This window comes from Sminthopsis crassicaudata, chromosome 4 (assembly GCF_048593235.1).
Source record: "Sminthopsis crassicaudata isolate SCR6 chromosome 4, ASM4859323v1, whole genome shotgun sequence".
Taxonomy (NCBI): Eukaryota; Metazoa; Chordata; class Mammalia; order Dasyuromorphia; family Dasyuridae; genus Sminthopsis; species Sminthopsis crassicaudata.
Window position 1 is genome coordinate 437,349,281 of NC_133620.1, and position 19,243 is coordinate 437,368,523.

The 19,243-nt window shown below is 34.0% G+C and overlaps 1 protein-coding gene across 3 annotated transcripts in view; it reads right to left on the bottom strand.

The window, feature by feature from the left end:
* SPAG17 (sperm associated antigen 17) overlaps window positions 1-19,243 on the bottom strand; it is a 251,538-nt gene that overhangs the window by 133,297 nt on the left and 98,998 nt on the right. For all 3 annotated transcript variants that reach the window (XM_074263223.1, XM_074263224.1, XM_074263222.1), the window contains exons 6-10: window positions 10,834-11,028; window positions 9,773-9,972; window positions 4,345-4,506; window positions 3,514-3,589; window positions 2,811-2,917 (exon numbers count right to left, since the gene is read on the bottom strand). In XM_074263223.1, coding sequence (XP_074119324.1) covers window positions 2,811-2,917; window positions 3,514-3,589; window positions 4,345-4,506; window positions 9,773-9,972; window positions 10,834-11,028 — 740 coding nt within the window. The remainder of the gene's footprint in view (window positions 1-2,810; window positions 2,918-3,513; window positions 3,590-4,344; window positions 4,507-9,772; window positions 9,973-10,833; window positions 11,029-19,243) is intronic.

The window sequence follows — 19,243 nt, forward strand, 5'->3', positions numbered from 1 at the left end:
AGGCTGATAGTTGGAAAATAAATATCTAGTCTATACTTGGGAATATATTCTTTTAGCTTCACACAACTCATTAGAAATTGTCACAACTGTCATAGTTTTCAAGAACTTAAGGGCACATAGATATCATGATGATGCAATAGAGTGACCTTTTTGAAGCAGGGAAATATCTGGCTTATATTTACATAGTAATCAAGAAACAAAATGAAAACATCATCATAATAATTATTATTATTATTGTAATAATTAATATTATAATATTTCAGACAGTCCTGATTTTCATTAATTTGAACACTCCTTCTATTCATATAGATTCTTATATTACTTAGTAGACATCTCTAAGAACTGTTAAAACCAAATATCACTATTGAAGCCAATTTGCATTGAGATTTTCCAAATTTTGTGAGGCTGGTTCTCTGATGATTAGAATATTATCAATCACTGTGTTTCACCTGATGATAATAATTTATTTTATATAGTACTTTGTGATTAATAATATTTTAAAACTGTAATTCATGAATATATCTCATCAATATAGGTACAATTTATAAAAGTACAAATCATAAGCCATCTATATCTTAGTATTCCCTGAGATTTTGTCCATGATCTCTCAAAAATCTATCACTGAGGTGGGGGAGGTGGAAGGAGGTCGCTTATCATGGGAATGTTATGAGGGAATATAGTTTCACAGTCCTCCACCATCTTCTACTGCTTCATAATTTTCCATTATCTTCTTCCCAAAGGTTTTAAAAACAGGTAGTGACATAGCTATCATTTATCTTTGCCTATTAAGTAGATTGAGGGTGTGATGTTTGAGATGGTTTCTAGGCTCTATTAAGTCTTTTTATTATGACAAGTACTTTGCTAATTGTCTATGTCAAAGTCCTTTATTTATTTAATCTTTTCTAGCATTTATATGTACTTTGTTTAACTATGCTGTTACAGCTATTTTAGAGTGGCATAGCTTCTCAAAATTTCTACTCAATCCATATCATGGTGATTGTGGTTATTGACCACAAACTCATTCTCCCTCCCTTCTCTTCAAATCTTGCTCTTCTAGCAGGAAATTTCCATATTCATACTGATGATCTTTCAAATTTTCTAATGTCCCACTTTTTCATTCTCCTTAAATCCCATTCCCCATTCCTTTATTCTATCTCAGCTATACTTAGAGATGGTTATATTCTGGATCTTGCTAGTAGCCACAATTGTTCCATTTTACTAACCAAAAAACTCTTGATATTCCTGTCACCATAACCTGTTAATCATTCCAATTCTCTCTCTGTCTCACCTCTCCAAAAACTATTCCTTGCCCTTAATTCAACATTTAATTCCTCTACTCAATACTTTCATAGGTCATTACTCCTACTTTTAATTCACTTTCCTCCCTTTCCAGTCTTGACCCCATAGTTAGTCAACTGAAATCTACTCTTAAAATCCTCAAGTTTTGTTTTTTGGTGCCCTTGTTTTATTTCCTCTTATTCCATGCCAAATTTCAGTTATGTATTACTTGCCTCATCTACTTCCTCTGTTTTTACTCACGTACTGATGAATGGAACTGGAGGAAGTCACACAATAGTGATGACTGCATATGTTACAAATTCAACTAGCTTTTAATTGGGCTATCATGGCATCAGGAGAGTTCTTACTCTAATCAATTCCCTTACTCCCTCCCCACAGAAACTATTTCTAATCTTCTTTTCTTTACTTAAGACCTCCATACTACCTACCTCCTTTGAGGAAATTGAATGCACATTCTTTGTGCATTCCCTTTTCTCTTCATCTCAAAACTCCCTCATATCATCCCCATCTCTCTCCTTCTTTCCTGCAGTCTCTAATAAAGAGATGGCCTTTTTTCTGCCAAGACTAAACCTTCTGCATATGCCATGGATCTTATCCCCTCCCATCTTTTCCAACGTATTACAAATTCAATTATCGCTGTTCCCCTGATTTATTCTCATCTTCAACATCTCCCTATGTATTAGAATTTCTACCTTCAAACATATTTGCATCATCTCTTTTGCTGTTTAACAAACCTTTACTAGGCCCTACCATTCCCTCAATCTATATCTTATAAGTCCCTTCCCATTTTCAGAGAAATAAGAGAAAGATGTCTACTTCATTGCCTTCTCTTCCCATGCACTTTCATCTTCTCAATCCTTTGCAATAAGGGTCTAACTTCATCATTTGATTGGAATTATTTTCTCCAATATTACTAATGATCTCTTAATTTTCTAATCTGAGTCCTTATCTTTTTTGACCTATCTGCTGTATTTGTAAAGAACCTGGAAATGAGTGTATCCTCTCTGGAACCAGAAAAACCAGCATTTCTTCTTTCTCAAGCTCTTGCCAACTCCACCTCTTGTGTAGATATGAGAACATCTATTAGTCACTCTCTTTCATTGAATGAAGTCTTAGAAAATAGGTTTGGTTCTTGAGTTTATTAGGATTGTAGCTATAGCACTAAAAGGGACCTCTATCTAAACCAATCCTTTCACTTTAAATATGGAGGAAAGTGAGGCCCAAGTTAAATAACTTGTCCAAAGTCCTATAACAGAAAGTAGAAGAATTGGTAATTGAATCCAAGGTTTCTGATTCCAAGTCCAGTCCTTTTTATAGATGATTAAAAATTTATCCCCCTTATAATCATTAGTTCATTTTTATCCTCATGAAGGGTTTCAGGAAGCAAGTAAAAACAGAAAAAAGTAGGGAAAAAAAGCAAATAAAATCACCATAGTTCATTCTTTGATTTACAAATGACAGAGTTTACTGAAGGTCATAAAGTTGGAGAATAATTATGAGGAATTACTCACTTGTTCCAAGATGCCATTAAGTATCAAAGGCACAGAAATGAATTCTTCAGGAATTTGTTCCATCAAGTCATTGTAATATCTCATATCCACTTCAGTAGAGATGGTACCTATTGTGTATGACAGAAATGATCCACTGTAGTATTAAGTGAAACTATCAATTAGTATTTCATTCATGGGGGGAAGTCTTTGCTACATTAGAGTTACTGGAAAGAAGAGGTCAAGAGATAACAGAAAGGAATTTGGGGATAATTGCTTCCTTCTAAAGAAAATCCTCTGAACTACTGATTTTCCTGTTCACATAGTCAATGTTCGAACCAAACTCAGCATCTCATAAATGAATATATATGCCTACCTTTGCTTCTGCTCACCCAACATGAAAAATCATTCACATACACCTCTCAAAGTTTTTGTTTGTCTCCAAGGCTCAGTTCAGGGTCACTTCTTCTGAGAAGCTTTCAGTGATCCCACTCCAAGTCCACCAGTTGCCAATCTGCTCCACTCTTTCCCCAAATTTATTTGCATTTTCTAATCTCTGTATACCTTGTATCCCCCAAAAAATAAAATCAAGTGAAGACCATGCTTTCTTTTTGTCTTGATTTGTTCAATACACAGCACAATTATGTGTCCAATGTAAGAACTGAATGATTGTTTTACTGAAGTATTGAGCTGAATTGAAATTGAACCTGCAAAGTTTCATACATACTGTCTCGTGTTAGTTGTGAATCATCCACCTGTGGTTTCTTCTTTGTTGAAATAGCAGCTGAACTTGCAGATGCTCCCTAAAAGAATCACCAAAAAACATGTCTAAGCAATTTGAAAAAAAATTCTTTTAATGGCTGGTAAGATAATGTTTTTAAGATAACCTTCAATCAGGGTCATTAAATCTACCTCCCCAAATTATCTGCCCCTTATTAGACTACATTGGATAGGAAACTTTCAGAATCAAGGGAAGTTCATTATAGAAAGGAGCACTTTCTGCTTTTCTGATCAAAGTTATTGATTGGTTGATTTTATAGAGGGGAAGAACATTAGGAACTTTTCTTGTGTAGCACAACCTTAGGCTTGCCCAAGTGTTGGGCCATAATGAAATTGCTTAAAGGCAGGGAAATCTTCCCCTATTAAATATCAGAAATAGGAAGTAAAATTAAAAAGAAAATTTGATGTTATATCATTGTGACATTTGGGTGACATCAAGTGTCCTGAGATTAGGGGGTTGGAAATTCATACCCACATTGTTTAAAGATGTGCCTGAGATTATTGCTGCTATTCCCACCCCATTTTCCTTTTGTTGACCTCTTGAAAAGGCACCAGTTTACCTCAGATATTTTCATGGCTTATTCTTTTATACAACATTCTGCCATATATATATATATATATGTATATATATATATATATATATATATGTATATATATATATATATATATATACATATATATATATATATATATACATATATATATATATATATGAAATAAAGTAAACAAACTTTTCTGACGAGTTCTTTAATCCTTTAACAAAAAAAGTATATGCTACCTCGGGAGTCCAAGGGATCTCCAGATGAGGTCTTTCAGTTAAGACTTGTGGGACATTAATAAGTTTCATATTATCTAAGTAGTTCAGATGCTGTCGTCTCCAGTCTAGGCTGTCATATATCATACAAGCAATGACTTCAAATAGCTGAGTACCAAGATCCAGCTACAGGAGGAAATGACATAGGGACAGATATTAGTTTTGTAGAATGATGTAAAGTTCAAAAAATATCTCCCTAGCTACCTAATATTATAATTGTTAAGTTAGCCCCAACTTGCATATATATATATATATATATATATACATATATATATATACATATATATATATATATATACATATATATATATATGTATATATATATATATATATATATATATGCGTGTGTGTGTGTGTGTGCATGTCCTCTACTATTATATAGTAATCAGTAATTAATAAATACTGATTAAGCGTCTATTACATTCCATGCTAAGTGCTAGACAATAGTGAATTACAGAGCCCCAAGTCATAGAAAGTCATAATTGATATGGGTGTTAAATCATAGTCATAGGACCATAGACAACTATTCTGGAGTACAGGGATCCAGAGTTCATGTATTCTAGTCCCCTTATTTTCCAAATGGGTAAAATGAAGCCTAAAGGGTTCAAATGACTTGCCCAGGGTCATACAGGTGGTATGTGGCAGAAGTAGGATCTGAATTCAGTTTTTTTCATTCCAAGATCAGTACTCTTTTAGTAGTGCTATGCTATTCTTAGATTCAATTTGGTCCAACCATACCCTTCTGGGGAAGGGAGAAATCACTATATAATCAATACATCTCAAAGCAGTGCATTCACTTTTGGGATAAGTAGAGCTAGCCTGAATCTAAACTGATTATAAATATGGCACAAAGAAATGATTTAGGTGGGATGAGGTTTGCTTTTTTTCTGCCAAAATTAGAGTGGTAGATTAATTCTTGACTTATTTATATACATATATATATATATATATATATATATATATATATATATATCATCCTTCAGTAAGTGGAGGAAATAACAAGGAGAACTACTCTTCTGAACTTGATTCTGAATAATAAAATAATAAAGACAAACTCTCAGCAGCAAGAAATAGAAAGACAAATTCCTTTTAAAATAACTGTAGACAAAATAAAATATTTGGTTGTCTACCTGCCAAGACAAACCCATCCAGGAACACCCAAAATTATAAAATACTTTCACACAAATAAAGTTTCATCTAAATAATTGGGGAAAAATATCAATTGCTCATGGTTAAACCAAGCTAATATAATAAAAATGACAATGCTACCTAGTCTACTTGTTCAGTGCCATACTGACCAAACTACCAAAAAATGACTTCATAAAGCTAGACAAAATAACAAAATTCATTTGGAAAAAGAAAAGGTCAAGAACATCAAGGGAATTATTGAAAAAAATGCCAAGGACAGTCATCTAATAGTACTAGACCTAAAACTCTATTATAAATCAGTAGCCATCAAATCCATCTGATTCTGGCTAGGAAATAGTGTGGTAGATCAATGGCATAGATTAGATACATATAACAGTAATAAATGACTATAATAAGCTTCTGTTTGATAAACCAAAAGGCTCTAGCTTCTAGGATAAAAACTCAATATTTGACAAATACTGCTGGAAAAACTTGAAAATAATATGTTAGAAATGGCATATACCTCCATTTTACTAGCTTTACCAAAACAAGGTTAAAATAGGTTCATAATTTAGGTATGAAGGGAATAAGGCTTTTTTTTATGAAATTAAACAAATTATGAAAGCAAGGAATAGTTTACTCATCAAATTTTTTGGTGAAGGGAGAAATTTATGGCCAAAGAAGAATTAGAGAACATTTTGAAATGCACAATGAATAACTTTGATTACATTAAATTAAAAAAAGTTTTTCACAAACAAAATCAATGCAGCCAAGATGAGAAGGAAAACAGAAATCTGGGGGGGGATTTTTATAGTCAATATTTCTGATAAAGGCCTCATTTCTAAAATATATAAAGAACTGAGTCAAATTTATAAGAATACAAGTTATCCCCCAATTAATAAATGGTCAAAGGATATGAACAGACAATTTTTCAGATGAAGAAATTAAAGCCAACAAAATCATATGAAAAAGCTCTAAATTATTATTCATTAGAGAAATACAAATTTAAAAATCTCTGAGGTACCATCTCACACTTCTCATATTGTCTAAGATAACAAGAAAAGAAATTTATAAATGATAGAGGGGATGTGGGAATACTAGGAAGTTAATGCATTGTTAATGAAGTTGTGAAATGATGCAAACATTCTGGGGAGCAATTTAGAACTATGCTTAAAGGGCTATAAAACTGTGCATGCTCTTTGATCCAGCAATGCCACTATTGAGTCTATATCCCAAAGAAATAACAAAAAAGAGAAAAAGTGTAAAAATGTTTATAGAAGTTCTTTTTGGGGTTATTTTGGTGACAAAGAATTAGAAAATGAATAGATGAACATAAATTGGGAAATGGCTGAATAAGTTATGGTATGTGAAAATAATGAAATATTATTGTTCTATAAAATGATAAATAAGCTGATGTTAGAAAGGCCAAGAAAGATTTACATGAATCGATGCTGAGTAAAATGAACAGAATCAGGAAAGCATTATACATAGCAACACAAGATTGTGTGATGATTTTCTACTGTAGGCTTAGTTCTTCTCAGCAGTTTAGTGATGCAAGGTAATCCCAAAAAACTTTGAGTGAAATGTGCCAGCCATATCCAGAGAGAGAACTATGGAGACTGAATGTAAATCAACACATGTAATGTTCACTTTTTTTGTTTCTTCTGGTTTTTCTTTTTTCTTCTGATTTTCTCTCCTAACATAATTCATATGGAAATATTTTTAAAAAGAATATATATATGTATATATAAAACAAAATGCTATTTTACATGTAACTTGGAAAACTAAAAGTGAAAAAAAAGATAAATTAGTTGTTTGAAGCAGACATGATGGGAGCTTTGGAGTTTCTACCTTGGAATTACTGGTAAAAATGGGGAAGAAAGATGGGTAGATATTTTGGATGAGTAACTTTCAAAGGGTTCAGAGAATGGAAACTACCTAAAAGCATTTTATTACAATACCTCTATGAGGAAGAAATTGAAACTATATCCACTCACATGAAAGAGTGTTCCAAATCACTACTGGTCAGAGAAATGCAAATTAAGACCACTCTGAGATACCACTACACACCTGTCAGATTGGCTAAGATGACAGGAACAAATAATGATAAATGTTGGAGGGGATGTGGGGAAATTGGGACACTAATACATTGCTGGTGGAGTTGCGAAAGAATACAGCCATTCTGGAGAGCAATCTGGAATTATGCCCAAAAAGTTATCAAACTGTGCATACCCTTTGACCCAGCAGCGCTACTACTGGGATTATATCCCAAAGAAATACTAAAGAGTGGAAAGAGACATATATGTGCCAAAATGTTTGTGGCAGCTCTTTTTGTTGTAGCTAGAAACTGGAAGATGAATGGATGTCCATCAGTTGGAGAATGGTTGGGTAAATTGTGGTATATGAAGGTTATGGAATATTATTGCTCTGTAAGAAATGACCAGCAGGAGGAATACAGAGAGGCCTGGAGAGACTTAAATCAACTGATGCTGAGTGAAATGAGCAGAACCAGAAGATCACTATACACTTCAACAACAATACTGTATGAGGATGTATTCTGATGGAAGTGGAAATCTTCAACATAAAGAAGAGCCAACTCACTTCCAGTTGATCAATGATGGACAGAGGTAGCTACACCCAGAGAAGAAACACTGGGAAGTGAATGTAAATTGTTAGCACTAATATCTGTCTGCCCAGGTTGCATGTACCTTCGGATTCTAATGTTTATTGTGCAACAAGAAAATGATATTCACACACATGTATTGTACCTAGACTATATTGTAACACATGTAAAATGTATGGGATTGCCTGTCATCGGGGGGAGGGAATAGAGGGAAGGGGGGTAATTTGGAAAAATGAATACAAGGGATAATATTATAAAATATATATATATATAATAAAAAAAATTAAAAAAAAAACAATACCTCTATGAGGCAAACACTCCGAAAATAATTATCTTTTATCTGTACACTTGATCTGTCTCTATCTATCTGTCTGTGTATATATCTGTTTATCTATCTATCTCTGTCAGTCAGTCTACCTACCTGCCTACTAAAAATATCACTAATAGGTTGATCTCGATTTGAACTCATGTTTTTATAAATCCTAACTGAGGAGTTCAAGTCCTATTAAACTACATTTTATTAAATTTGGTTGAAGGCAAGATGGTGTATAGAAGGAAGAATAATAGGCAATTCCTCCTCTTCCCCCTCAACACTCCTCCAAACAGATCAAGAAAATATATCAGACTTATTTACTATGGGGAACTCCAAGGAAAAGTTACAATGAGACATTTTTTTCTAGCTTTGATCAGTATAATGAGATAGAGAAAGAGGTCTAAAACCCAGATCTGGCCAGGAGTTCTTGGTACAATTCATTACAGAACTTAGGAAGAGTCTATGAGCTAGGACAAGAGGAGGTCCCACACCAATATGAGCTACCTCTCAGAAAAAACAAAACAAAACATAGTGGGGCACTGCTAGAGGAAGAAGGCATTTCTATTGTCTGTTACCCAATTCTGAGTCTTTGATTCAAGGGTAAATTGGAGATAAGACCTGAACTTAGGAATAGTGTTCCACCCAGATTACATACATTCATACATACATACAAACATTTAAATTCCCCAATCCACACTTTTTCTCCTGAAATAATTTCAGGAGAAAAACAAGTTTCTTAGATGTACTGCTATTTGAATTGATGCCCAGGTATGAAAAGCCCCTAAGACTAACATCAATTTATTCTTGGTACTGGTATTATTTTATTATTTATAAAGAAGGAACAAGGCTTTCTTTAGTACTTAGTCAAAGCCACAGGTCCATTGTTCTCTGTAGTTTGTATAGCAAAAAGAATAAATCCTGAATTTGCTTCCTGCTAACTCTGTGATCTGGTAAATAATCTTATCGTTGGACTTAATTTTTTTTCTTTTCATTTTTGTAGTTAAAATGCTTAACTCAAGGGGTTGCTATGAGGAAATTGATTTAAGAGCTTAATGTGAAAAATAAAGCTTAAGGTGCCTTATAAGTGAGTTTTTCTTAATATTATTTTAGTCTGTTCCTTGGTCTTTGTCAAATAAAAACCACAGAAGCTTTGTAAGCAGGTTATAGTCATTACTGAGTATTTAGTAAATAAACAGATGGAGGATAATAGTTACTGTACCAACCACAGTGTGTTTGTGCATAATATAAGAATTTTTGGAATGAATAAATTAAGTACATGTATCCATGTTACAAATGTTCAAGGACAGTTTCAGAGAGAAGCTACTAACCAATAGTTCATTGTCTGACCAGTCAACAGGAAGGAACTCTTCCCTCACCACATGTTCAAGCCTGGCAACATCAAAGAGATTAGTTTCAGGTTTCCCATTATTCAGAATCGGTTCCAAGTATTTCCAGAAAATTTCAAGTTCTTTTATTTCTTTCGCTTTCTGTTTTTCTGCTTCTATTTCTTTTGGTGATGGTTCAAGATCTATATTAGAGAAGACAACATTTTCTTACTTAGTATAAATTTGGCACATTCATTATAAGATGTCTATTTAGCACCAGAATATTCCAGAAAGGCCATCACTCTGTGATGCTGCCTGGGATTGGACCTTTTAGGCACTTTTCCAAGGTGTTAAAATGTAAAGCATTTGCTGATCTCCTTAATAAAGAGAGTTACCTCACTGGGAATTTCCTATACCAATCAAGTAAAATGTATAAACTAACATTGATAAGGTTGATGTAAAGCAGTCTGGAGTCAACAACAAAATATGTCTTTATATGTGTGTACATATGTATGTGCATACATAAACACACAAATGTATATATACCATATAATATATGAATCTCTCTTTTTCTTTATTTCCTTACTTTTCTTTGATTTTTCCTTTCCTTTCTTTTTTCTTTCTCTTTTCACCTCCCTTTCATCTTTCCTTTCTTCCTTCCCTCCTCCTTTTCTTTCTTTTTTCCTTCTTTCCTTTTCTTTCTTTTTTCCTTCTTTCCTTTCTTTCTTCCTTTCTTTCTGCGTCTGTGCCTCTGTCTTTTGTATCTTTCTCCATAACTTTTTGCAAAGAATGTCACCACAGAATGACTCAGCTTCCTGCAAAGTTTACCAATTCCTATTTTACATGGTTGTATATCAGTATAGGGGTATTTCAGTTTTTAAAAGGCAGGTTATTTGTCTGTTGAACTATAAGGAAGAGGAGATCACAGATTAAGAGAGCTAAAGATCTGTATAAGATACCCAACTAATTCCCACACACGAAAACTGTATCTGCACTGGTAACAATAGTAAGTAACTTTATGCTTTTCAGCTGCAAGAGAGAAAGCCAGGCATCTAGTAACCTACTTTCTGACACAACAGATGCCTCATGTTGCCGGTTAAGTCCTGCCAGGTATGCCTTCAGAGGTTCATAATTCTCAGAAGCTAGTTTAATCACATTGGATACAGGAATCCCAAGCTCTGTCATAATTGCCAGTAGTTGAGGATTTTGAAAGCCTGTGATAATGAAGTAATGTTGGGCACCGTCATCCGGCTCATCATCTGCTCAGAATATAAGAAAAGAAAACAGGACATCACAATACTATAGAACAGGTTAAACATCATTCATTCAATAAGCATTTACCATTTCTGTGCTTTGTTCAAAAGAAGTCCATTGGTTGTAGCAACATCAAGTGTCTTATGTTTCCTTACTGCCCATTAAGCCCCCAAAACTGGGCAATTTTATAAGCTACCTGATTAGGTGTGCAAATATAATATATGAGCCATGGGGGATGAAAAATTCTGCCTTCAAGAGATGGGTAGTAACAATGACAAGCTTAGTTTTATGTCTTTGTTCAAAGTAAAGACTTAAGGTTCTTTGTATCGAATAATTTTGAGGAACATCTGGGCTCACTCTTGAGTTTTTAGCAACTACATTTTTTGTAGTTTATTTTATAACTTGAGGGACAGGGTATTTACATGATAGGGAAATATAGTATATGGAGCTGCTTCCTGCAAAAGAGCTGTCTATATATGTATGAACAGAATTGGTTGCCAAATATTAGATCAGTGGTTATCAATGATTTCATTCAGTATTCATTGTTATTTTTGCTTTTATCTATGGTTTTTGTCAATGTAACTCATTTGTTCACCAGGATATTTCATATCTCAGAGGAAGGCTGCATAATGGGTAGAAAGGGACTCTGGCTTTGGAAACAGAGACCTGACATGCAAATCTGATTGAGTGACCTTAATGATTCATGCTGCATATTTGGGTTCCAGTGTCCTGATCAGTAAAAAGAGATGGTTTGGACTAGATGAACTCCTTTGAACTCTAAACATATCACTTATGTCTGACTATGATTTAAAAGGAAGTTTTTCAAAGTTTGGGACCAAGCAATTGGCACCCTATAACCAACCTAGTAATAAGTCTTCTGAACATAACTGCATAGAAAGTCTGTCACTCTACTCATGTTGAAAGACTTCCCATCTTGGGAGAAACTTTTGAAAAACCAAGTTCACCTCCAACCTATATAATGAAGGCTTGATATGAGTTTCAGCATAGAATTGTAATTTTTTTATTAAATTTAATTTTATGGTGTATTTCACATGAAGGTATTAAGACTATTGTTCCAAAGCCTTTGTAATTTTAATTTATTATACTAATTTATTAGTAGTATTAAATATTGGTTAATTATTTCTATCTTAAAATACAAGTTAAATCAGATTAGAGAGGTTTTTACTCAGTGTGTAGTATACATTGAGACTATAATATTTCAGAGTGGTCCCCTAAGGTCCTCACTAGATCCAAAGGCAAAGTGACATGGATCCCTAGTCCTTTTACATTCCTCTATAGATATCTTTAATGAATTTCTACTAGTAGAACTTGAATCACTAAGACTGTTCTCTGGTGTCTCTACATTTCAAGTAAGCAACCTCTTTGAATTAACTGGGCTGGTCTCCCCACAACATGGAACCAGATAATCCATCATCAGGTCCATCTACAAAATCTTCTCAATTTGATAGGAAGTGACGTAGGGTCACCTTTGTGTCATGATAAGGACACAAACAGTAAGGAGAAAGCAAACCTCTTGAATTTCAAAGGCTGTTTCATTTTCATATTTGTATTCCTTTTGCTTGGCACACAGTAGGCACTTAATAACACTTATGAATTGATAAGGTGAAATTCATGGTTTCCCCATTTTAACCAAAGGAATCAGTGATAGTTATTAATATGATTCAAAGCTTTAACACTTCCAATTCTGAGAGGCAAATTTGTATACACACAAGGTCCTTTGGGACACTTACTATCTTTAGATGTCAGGTCATGGACTTTTTGGTGTTGAGTTAATAGAGCAGAGAGAAAGGGAAAAGGATCCCCAGTCTCTTCCAATGTTCCTGTGACTTTCAAGTAGCATCAGGCTATATGATGATTGTATAAACCACCAATTATATACATTGATGACTGGGATGGTACTGATTGACTATGAATGAAATAAAGTATGTGTGGGGGATGGGTCTACATCTTCTGCATTTCTTTGTGCCTCATCACTTTTCTGAGGTAATTAATACCATATTCCTGCATATGGTCTTATGAAATAATAATGAGACAGACCATTCCAAGTTTGGATTAACAAAATAGAGTATGCAGAAGGACATAAGGCAATTGAGGTCAGAATCTTAAAAGTTAGGAAGTGGGGTACTTTCATAAGTATGTTACTAGAAGCCATGATAAAATGGAAAGAGGAATGATTCTTCAAGCAGAGGACTTGGGTTCAAACCTTGTCTCTGCCACTTATTAGGTAAGTGATCCTTTAGCAATCACTTAACTTCTTTGGGCCTGAGTTTCTCATCTATGAAAAGAAAGGGTTGAAATATGTGGACTTAGAAGTTTATTTTATCTAAGATCTAGGTTCTGATAAGAAGAAGGAATTTAAATTTAATTAGATAGAGTTGCTGTGATTAATCAAATATAAACTACTCTTCTCATTTAGTATGGGCTCTTCATGATTTGTCCTATTCCTTCCTTTCCCATCTTCTTATGCTTGACTTCTCTCTATACCAGTGGTCCTCAAACTTTTTCAATAGGGGGGCAGTTCACTGTCCCTCAGACTGTTGGAGGGCCAGACTATAGTAAAAACAATAACTCACACTCTGTCTCCATCCCTCAGCCCATTTGCCATAACCTGGCGGGTGCATAAATGTCCTCAGTGGCCACATCTGGCCCGGGGACCGTAGTTTGAGAATCCCTGCTCTATACATTCTATGATCTGGCCACAATAACCTTCTGACAACTCCTCCCATATAGTGGGTGCTTAATAAATGTTTATTGCTTAATTCAGATAATAGATGTTTATTGACTTACAAACTGAGAGACTAACAGAAAAAAATCTAATGGCAACTTTTCTTGTAACCAAAACTTGGTAGGAATCTGCTAACTGTTTATACAAAGTAGTTGAAGAAATTAGGTTCTATTTTACAAGAAAAGGCAAGGAATTTTATAATCAATTATCCTTGCACAAGGAGCAAGAATAGAAGAGTTATATGATATCAGAGAGGTTCAACATGAAAACCCATCATCACAAGAACCAACCTATTGAGAAGAAAGTCAGAGGACAGATCTTAAGCTTCTAGCAAGTATAGAGGGCAAGAAGAATGTCATTGTGACCAGAAGAGATGCTACTACTTTGTGTGACTGCATCAAAGAATAAATCAATCAGCATTTAAGTGCCCAATGTGTGTCAGGCACTGGGCTAAGGGAATGGGACACAAATATGTATGTCCAGAATCCAGACTGAATTATCTACCAGAGAAGATGAATACTTTCACTAAAGAATATCTCATTCCCGGATGAACTCTCCCATCAAACGGAGACAGATAGCAGACTGGATCAAAAGTCAGAACCCTACAATATGTTGTTTACAGGAAACACACTTAAAGCAGGGAGATACATACAGAGTAAAGGTAAAAGTTTGGAGCAGAATCTATTATGCTTCAGGTAAAGCCAAAAAAAGCAGGAGTAGCCATCCTTTTCTCAGATCAAGCAAAAGCAGTTGATCTAATTAAAAGAGATAAGGAAGGAAACTGTATCCTGCTAAAAGGTAGCATAAACAATGAAGCCATATCAATACTAAACATATATGCACCAAGTGGTATAGCATCTAACTTTATAAAGGAAAAGTTAAGAGAGCTGCAAGAAGAAATAGACAGTAAAACTATAATAGTGGGAGATCTCAACCTTGCACTCTCAGATTTAGACAAATCAAACCACAAAACAAATAAGAAAGAAATTTAAAAAGTAAATAGAACATTAGAAAAACTAGGTATGATAGCCCTTTGGAGAAAACTGAATGGTGATAGAAAGGAATATACTTTCTTCTCAGTAGTTCATGGAACCTATACAAAAACTGACCATATATTAGGACATAAAGATCTCAAAATTAAATGCAGGAAGGCAGAAATAATAAATGCCTTCTTCTCAGACCACAATGCAATAAAAACTACATTCAATGAGAAGTTAGGGGTAAATAGACCAAAAAGTAATTGGAAAATGAATGATCTCATCTTAAAGAATGACTGGGTGAAACAGCAAATTATAGAAACAATTAATAATTTCACCCAAGATAATGACAATGATGAGACAGTATACCAAAATCTGTGGGATGCAGCTAAAGCAGTAATAAGGGGAAATTTTATATCTTTAGAGGCTTATTTGAACAAAATAGAAAAAGAGAAGATTAATGAATTGGGCCTGCAACTTAAAAAGCTAGAAAAAGACCAAATTAAAACCCCCCAACCAAAAGCCAAACTTGAAATACAAAAATTAAAAGGAGAAATCAATAATATTGAAAGTAAAAAAAAAAAAAACCTATTGAATTAATAAATAAAACCAAGAGTTGGTTTTATGAAAAAGCCAATAAACTAGATAAACCTTTGGTAAATCTGATCAGAAAAAGGAAAGAGGAAAACCAAATTGTTAGTCTTACAAATGAAAAGGGGGATCTTTCCACCAATGAAGAGGAAATTAGAGAAATAATAAGGAATTACTTTGCCCAACTTTATGCCAATAAATTTGATAACTTAAGTGAAATGGATGACTTCCTCCAAAAATATAGGCTTCCTAGATTAACAGAGGAGGAGATAAATTGCTTAAATAGTCCCATTTCAGAAAAAGAAATAGAACAAGCTATTAATCAACTCCCCAGGAAAAAATCCCCAGGACCAGATGGATTTACATGTGAATTCTACCAAACATTTAAAGAACAATTAGTCCCAATGTTATATAAACTATTTGAAAAAATAAGGGATGAAGGAGTCCTACCAAACTCCTTTTATGATACAGACATGGTACTGATACCTAAATCAGGTAGATCGAAAACTGAGAAAGAAAACTATAGACCAATTTCCTTAATGGATATTGATGCTAAAATCTTAAATAAGATATTAGCAAAAAGAACTCAGAAAATCATCCCCAGGATAATACACTATGATCAAGTAGGATTTATACCAGGAATGCAGGGCTGGTTTAATATTAGAAAAACTATTAGTACAATTGACCATATTAATAATCAAATTAATAAAAACCATATGATCATCTCAATAGATGCAGAAAAAGCATTTGATAAAATCCAACATCCATTCCTACTAAAAACGCTTGAGAGTATAGGAATAAATGGACCATTCCTTAGAATAATCAGGAGCATATATTTATGACCATCAGTAAGCATAATATGCAATGGAGATAAACTGGAACCTTTCCCAGTAAGATCAGGAATGAAACAAGGTTGCCCACTATCACCATTACTATTCAATATAGTACTAGAAAGCTAGCCTCGGCAATAAGAGCCGAGAAAGAGATTCAAGGAATTAGAGTAGGAAATGAGGAAATCAAACTATCACTTTTTGCAGATGAGATGATGGTATACTTAGAGAACCCCAAAGACTCTGCTAAAAAGCTATTAGAAATAATTCAAATTTTCAGCAAAGTGGCAGGATACAAAATAAATCCACATAAATCTTCAGCATTTTTATATATCACTAACAAAATGCAACAGCAAGAGATACAAAGAGAAATTCCATTCCAAACAAATGTTGAGAGTATAAAGTATTTGGGAATCCATCTACCAAAGAATAGTCAGGATTTATATGAGCAAAATTACAAAACACTTGCCACAAAAATAAAGTCAGATTTAAATAATTGGAAAGACATTCAGTGCTCTTGGATAGGCTGAGCGAATATAATAAAGATGACAATACTCCCCAAAATAATCTATTTATTTAGTGCTATACCAATCAGACTCCCAAGAAACTATTTTAATGACTTAGAAAAAATAACAACAAAATTCATATGGAAGAATAAAAGGTCGAGAATTGCAAGGGAACTAATGAAAAAAAAAGTCAGATGAAGGTGGTCTAGGTGTACCTGATCTAAAGCTATATTATATAGCAGCAGTCACCAAAATCATTTGGTACTGGTTAAGAAATAGAACGGTAGATCAGTGGAACAGATTAGATACAAAGGACAAAAAAGGGTACATCTATAGCAATCTAGTCTTTGGCAAACCCAAAGATACCAACATTAGGGATAAAAATTCATTATTTGAAAAAAATGTTGGGAAAACTGGAAATTAGTATGGCAGAAATTAGATATGGATCCACACTTAACACCATATACCAAGATAAGATCAAAATGGGTCCATGATTTAGGCATAAAGAATGAGATCATAAATAGATTAGAGGAACAGAGGATAGTCTACCTCTCAGACCTGTGGAGAAGGAAGGAATTTATGACCAGAGGAGAACTAGAGATCATTATTGAACACAAAATAGAAGATTTTGACTACATCAAACTAAAAAGTTTCTGTACAAACAATACTAATGCAAACAAGATTAGAAGGGAAGAAACAAATTGGGAAAATATTTTTACAGTTAAAGGTTCTGATCAAGGTCTCATTTCTAAAATATATAGAGAACGGACCCTAATTTATAAGAAATCAAACCATTCTCCAATTGATAAATGGTCAAAGGATATGAACAGACAATTCTCAGATGATGAAATTGAAATTATATCCACTCATATGAAAGAGTGTTCCAAATCACTACTGATCAGAGAAATGCAAATTAAGACAACTCTGAGATACCACTACACACCTGTCAGATTGGCTAAGATGTCAGGAACAAATAATGATGAATGTTGGAGGGGATGTGGAAAAACTGGGACACTAATACATTGTTGGTGGAGTTGTGAAAGAATCCAGCCATTCTGGAGAGCAATTTGGAACTATGCCCCAAAAGTTATCAAACTGTGCATACCCTTTGACCCAGCATTGCTGTTATTGGGATTATATCCCAAAGAAATACTAAAGAGTGGAAAGGGACCTGTATGTGCCAAAATGTTTGTGGCAGCTCTTTTCATAGTGGCTAGAAACTGGAAGATGAATGGATGTCCATCAATTGGAGAATGGTTGGGTAAATTATGGTATATGAAGGTTATGGAATATTATTGCTCTGTAAGAAATGACCAGCAGGAGGAATACAGAGAGGTTTGGAAAGACTTACATCAACTGATGCTGAGTGAAATGAATAGAACCAGAAGATCGCTGTACACTTCAATGCTGTATGAAGATTTATTCTGATGGAAGTGGAAATCTTCAACATAGAGAAGATCCAACTCACTTCCAGTTGATCAATGATGGACATAAACAACTACACCCAGAGAAGGAACACTGGGAAGTGAATGCAAATTGTTAGCACTACTGTCTATCTACCCAGGTTACTTATATCTTCTGAATCTAATACTTAACGTGCAACAAGAAAATTGGATTTAAACACATATATTGTATCTAGGTTATCCTGTAACACATGTAAAATGTATGGGATTGCCTGTCATCACGGGGAGAGAGTAGAGGGAGGGAGGGGATAATTTGGAAAAATGATTACAAGGGATAATGTTATAAAAAAATTACTCATGCATATATACTCTCAAAAAATTTTATAATTATAAAATAAATAAATTTAAAAAAATAAAAATAAGAATATCTCATTCCTTTTCCAGGTGCTTAGGGAGAAGGAAGTAAATGCTTGTAAAAATGAAAGAAATATTTCAAGAAGGAAAAAAATAAATAATAAGAGGTGGAAATTTATTTTCAAATAAAACAGAAGGAAAGAGTAGACAGAAACCTTAACTTGTTTCAGGGAAGAAATTACAGGTAGAGAAAAGGAAATAGTTAGAATGAAATAATACATGTGAAATTAATTTTATTGAAGTAGGAGCTGGACTCTCTTAGGAGAAACACCTGTGCTTCAAGGAATTTTGCTATTGTTGAACCACCTGTGATTCTTTCTGACCCCATTTGGTGTTTCTTGGAGAGTAATTGCTATTTCCTTCTCCAGTTCATTTTATAAATGAGGAAATTGAGGCAAACAAGGTTAAGTGACTTATCCAGAATCATGAAGTTAATAATTGTCTGAGATCATATTTGAACTCAAAAAGATGAGTCTTCTTGACTCCATGTCTGGCACTCTATGCACTAGAGTTACCTAATTTCCCCTCTCATCAGGAATATTGATGTGTTACCCAGAGCAAACATTAGGGTGAGTTCTTCCTATGGCCAGAGAAACAGACAGATGAAGAATGGTGGTTGGTAACTTCCTGTGGAAGTATAGCAAGGTATTGGGTTATTGCAAAGCTCAAATGAGATAACATGTAAAATGTTTTGTTAAAACACTACATAAATACAAGTATAATTATGCTTCCTGTTCTATAGATGTTGCCTTC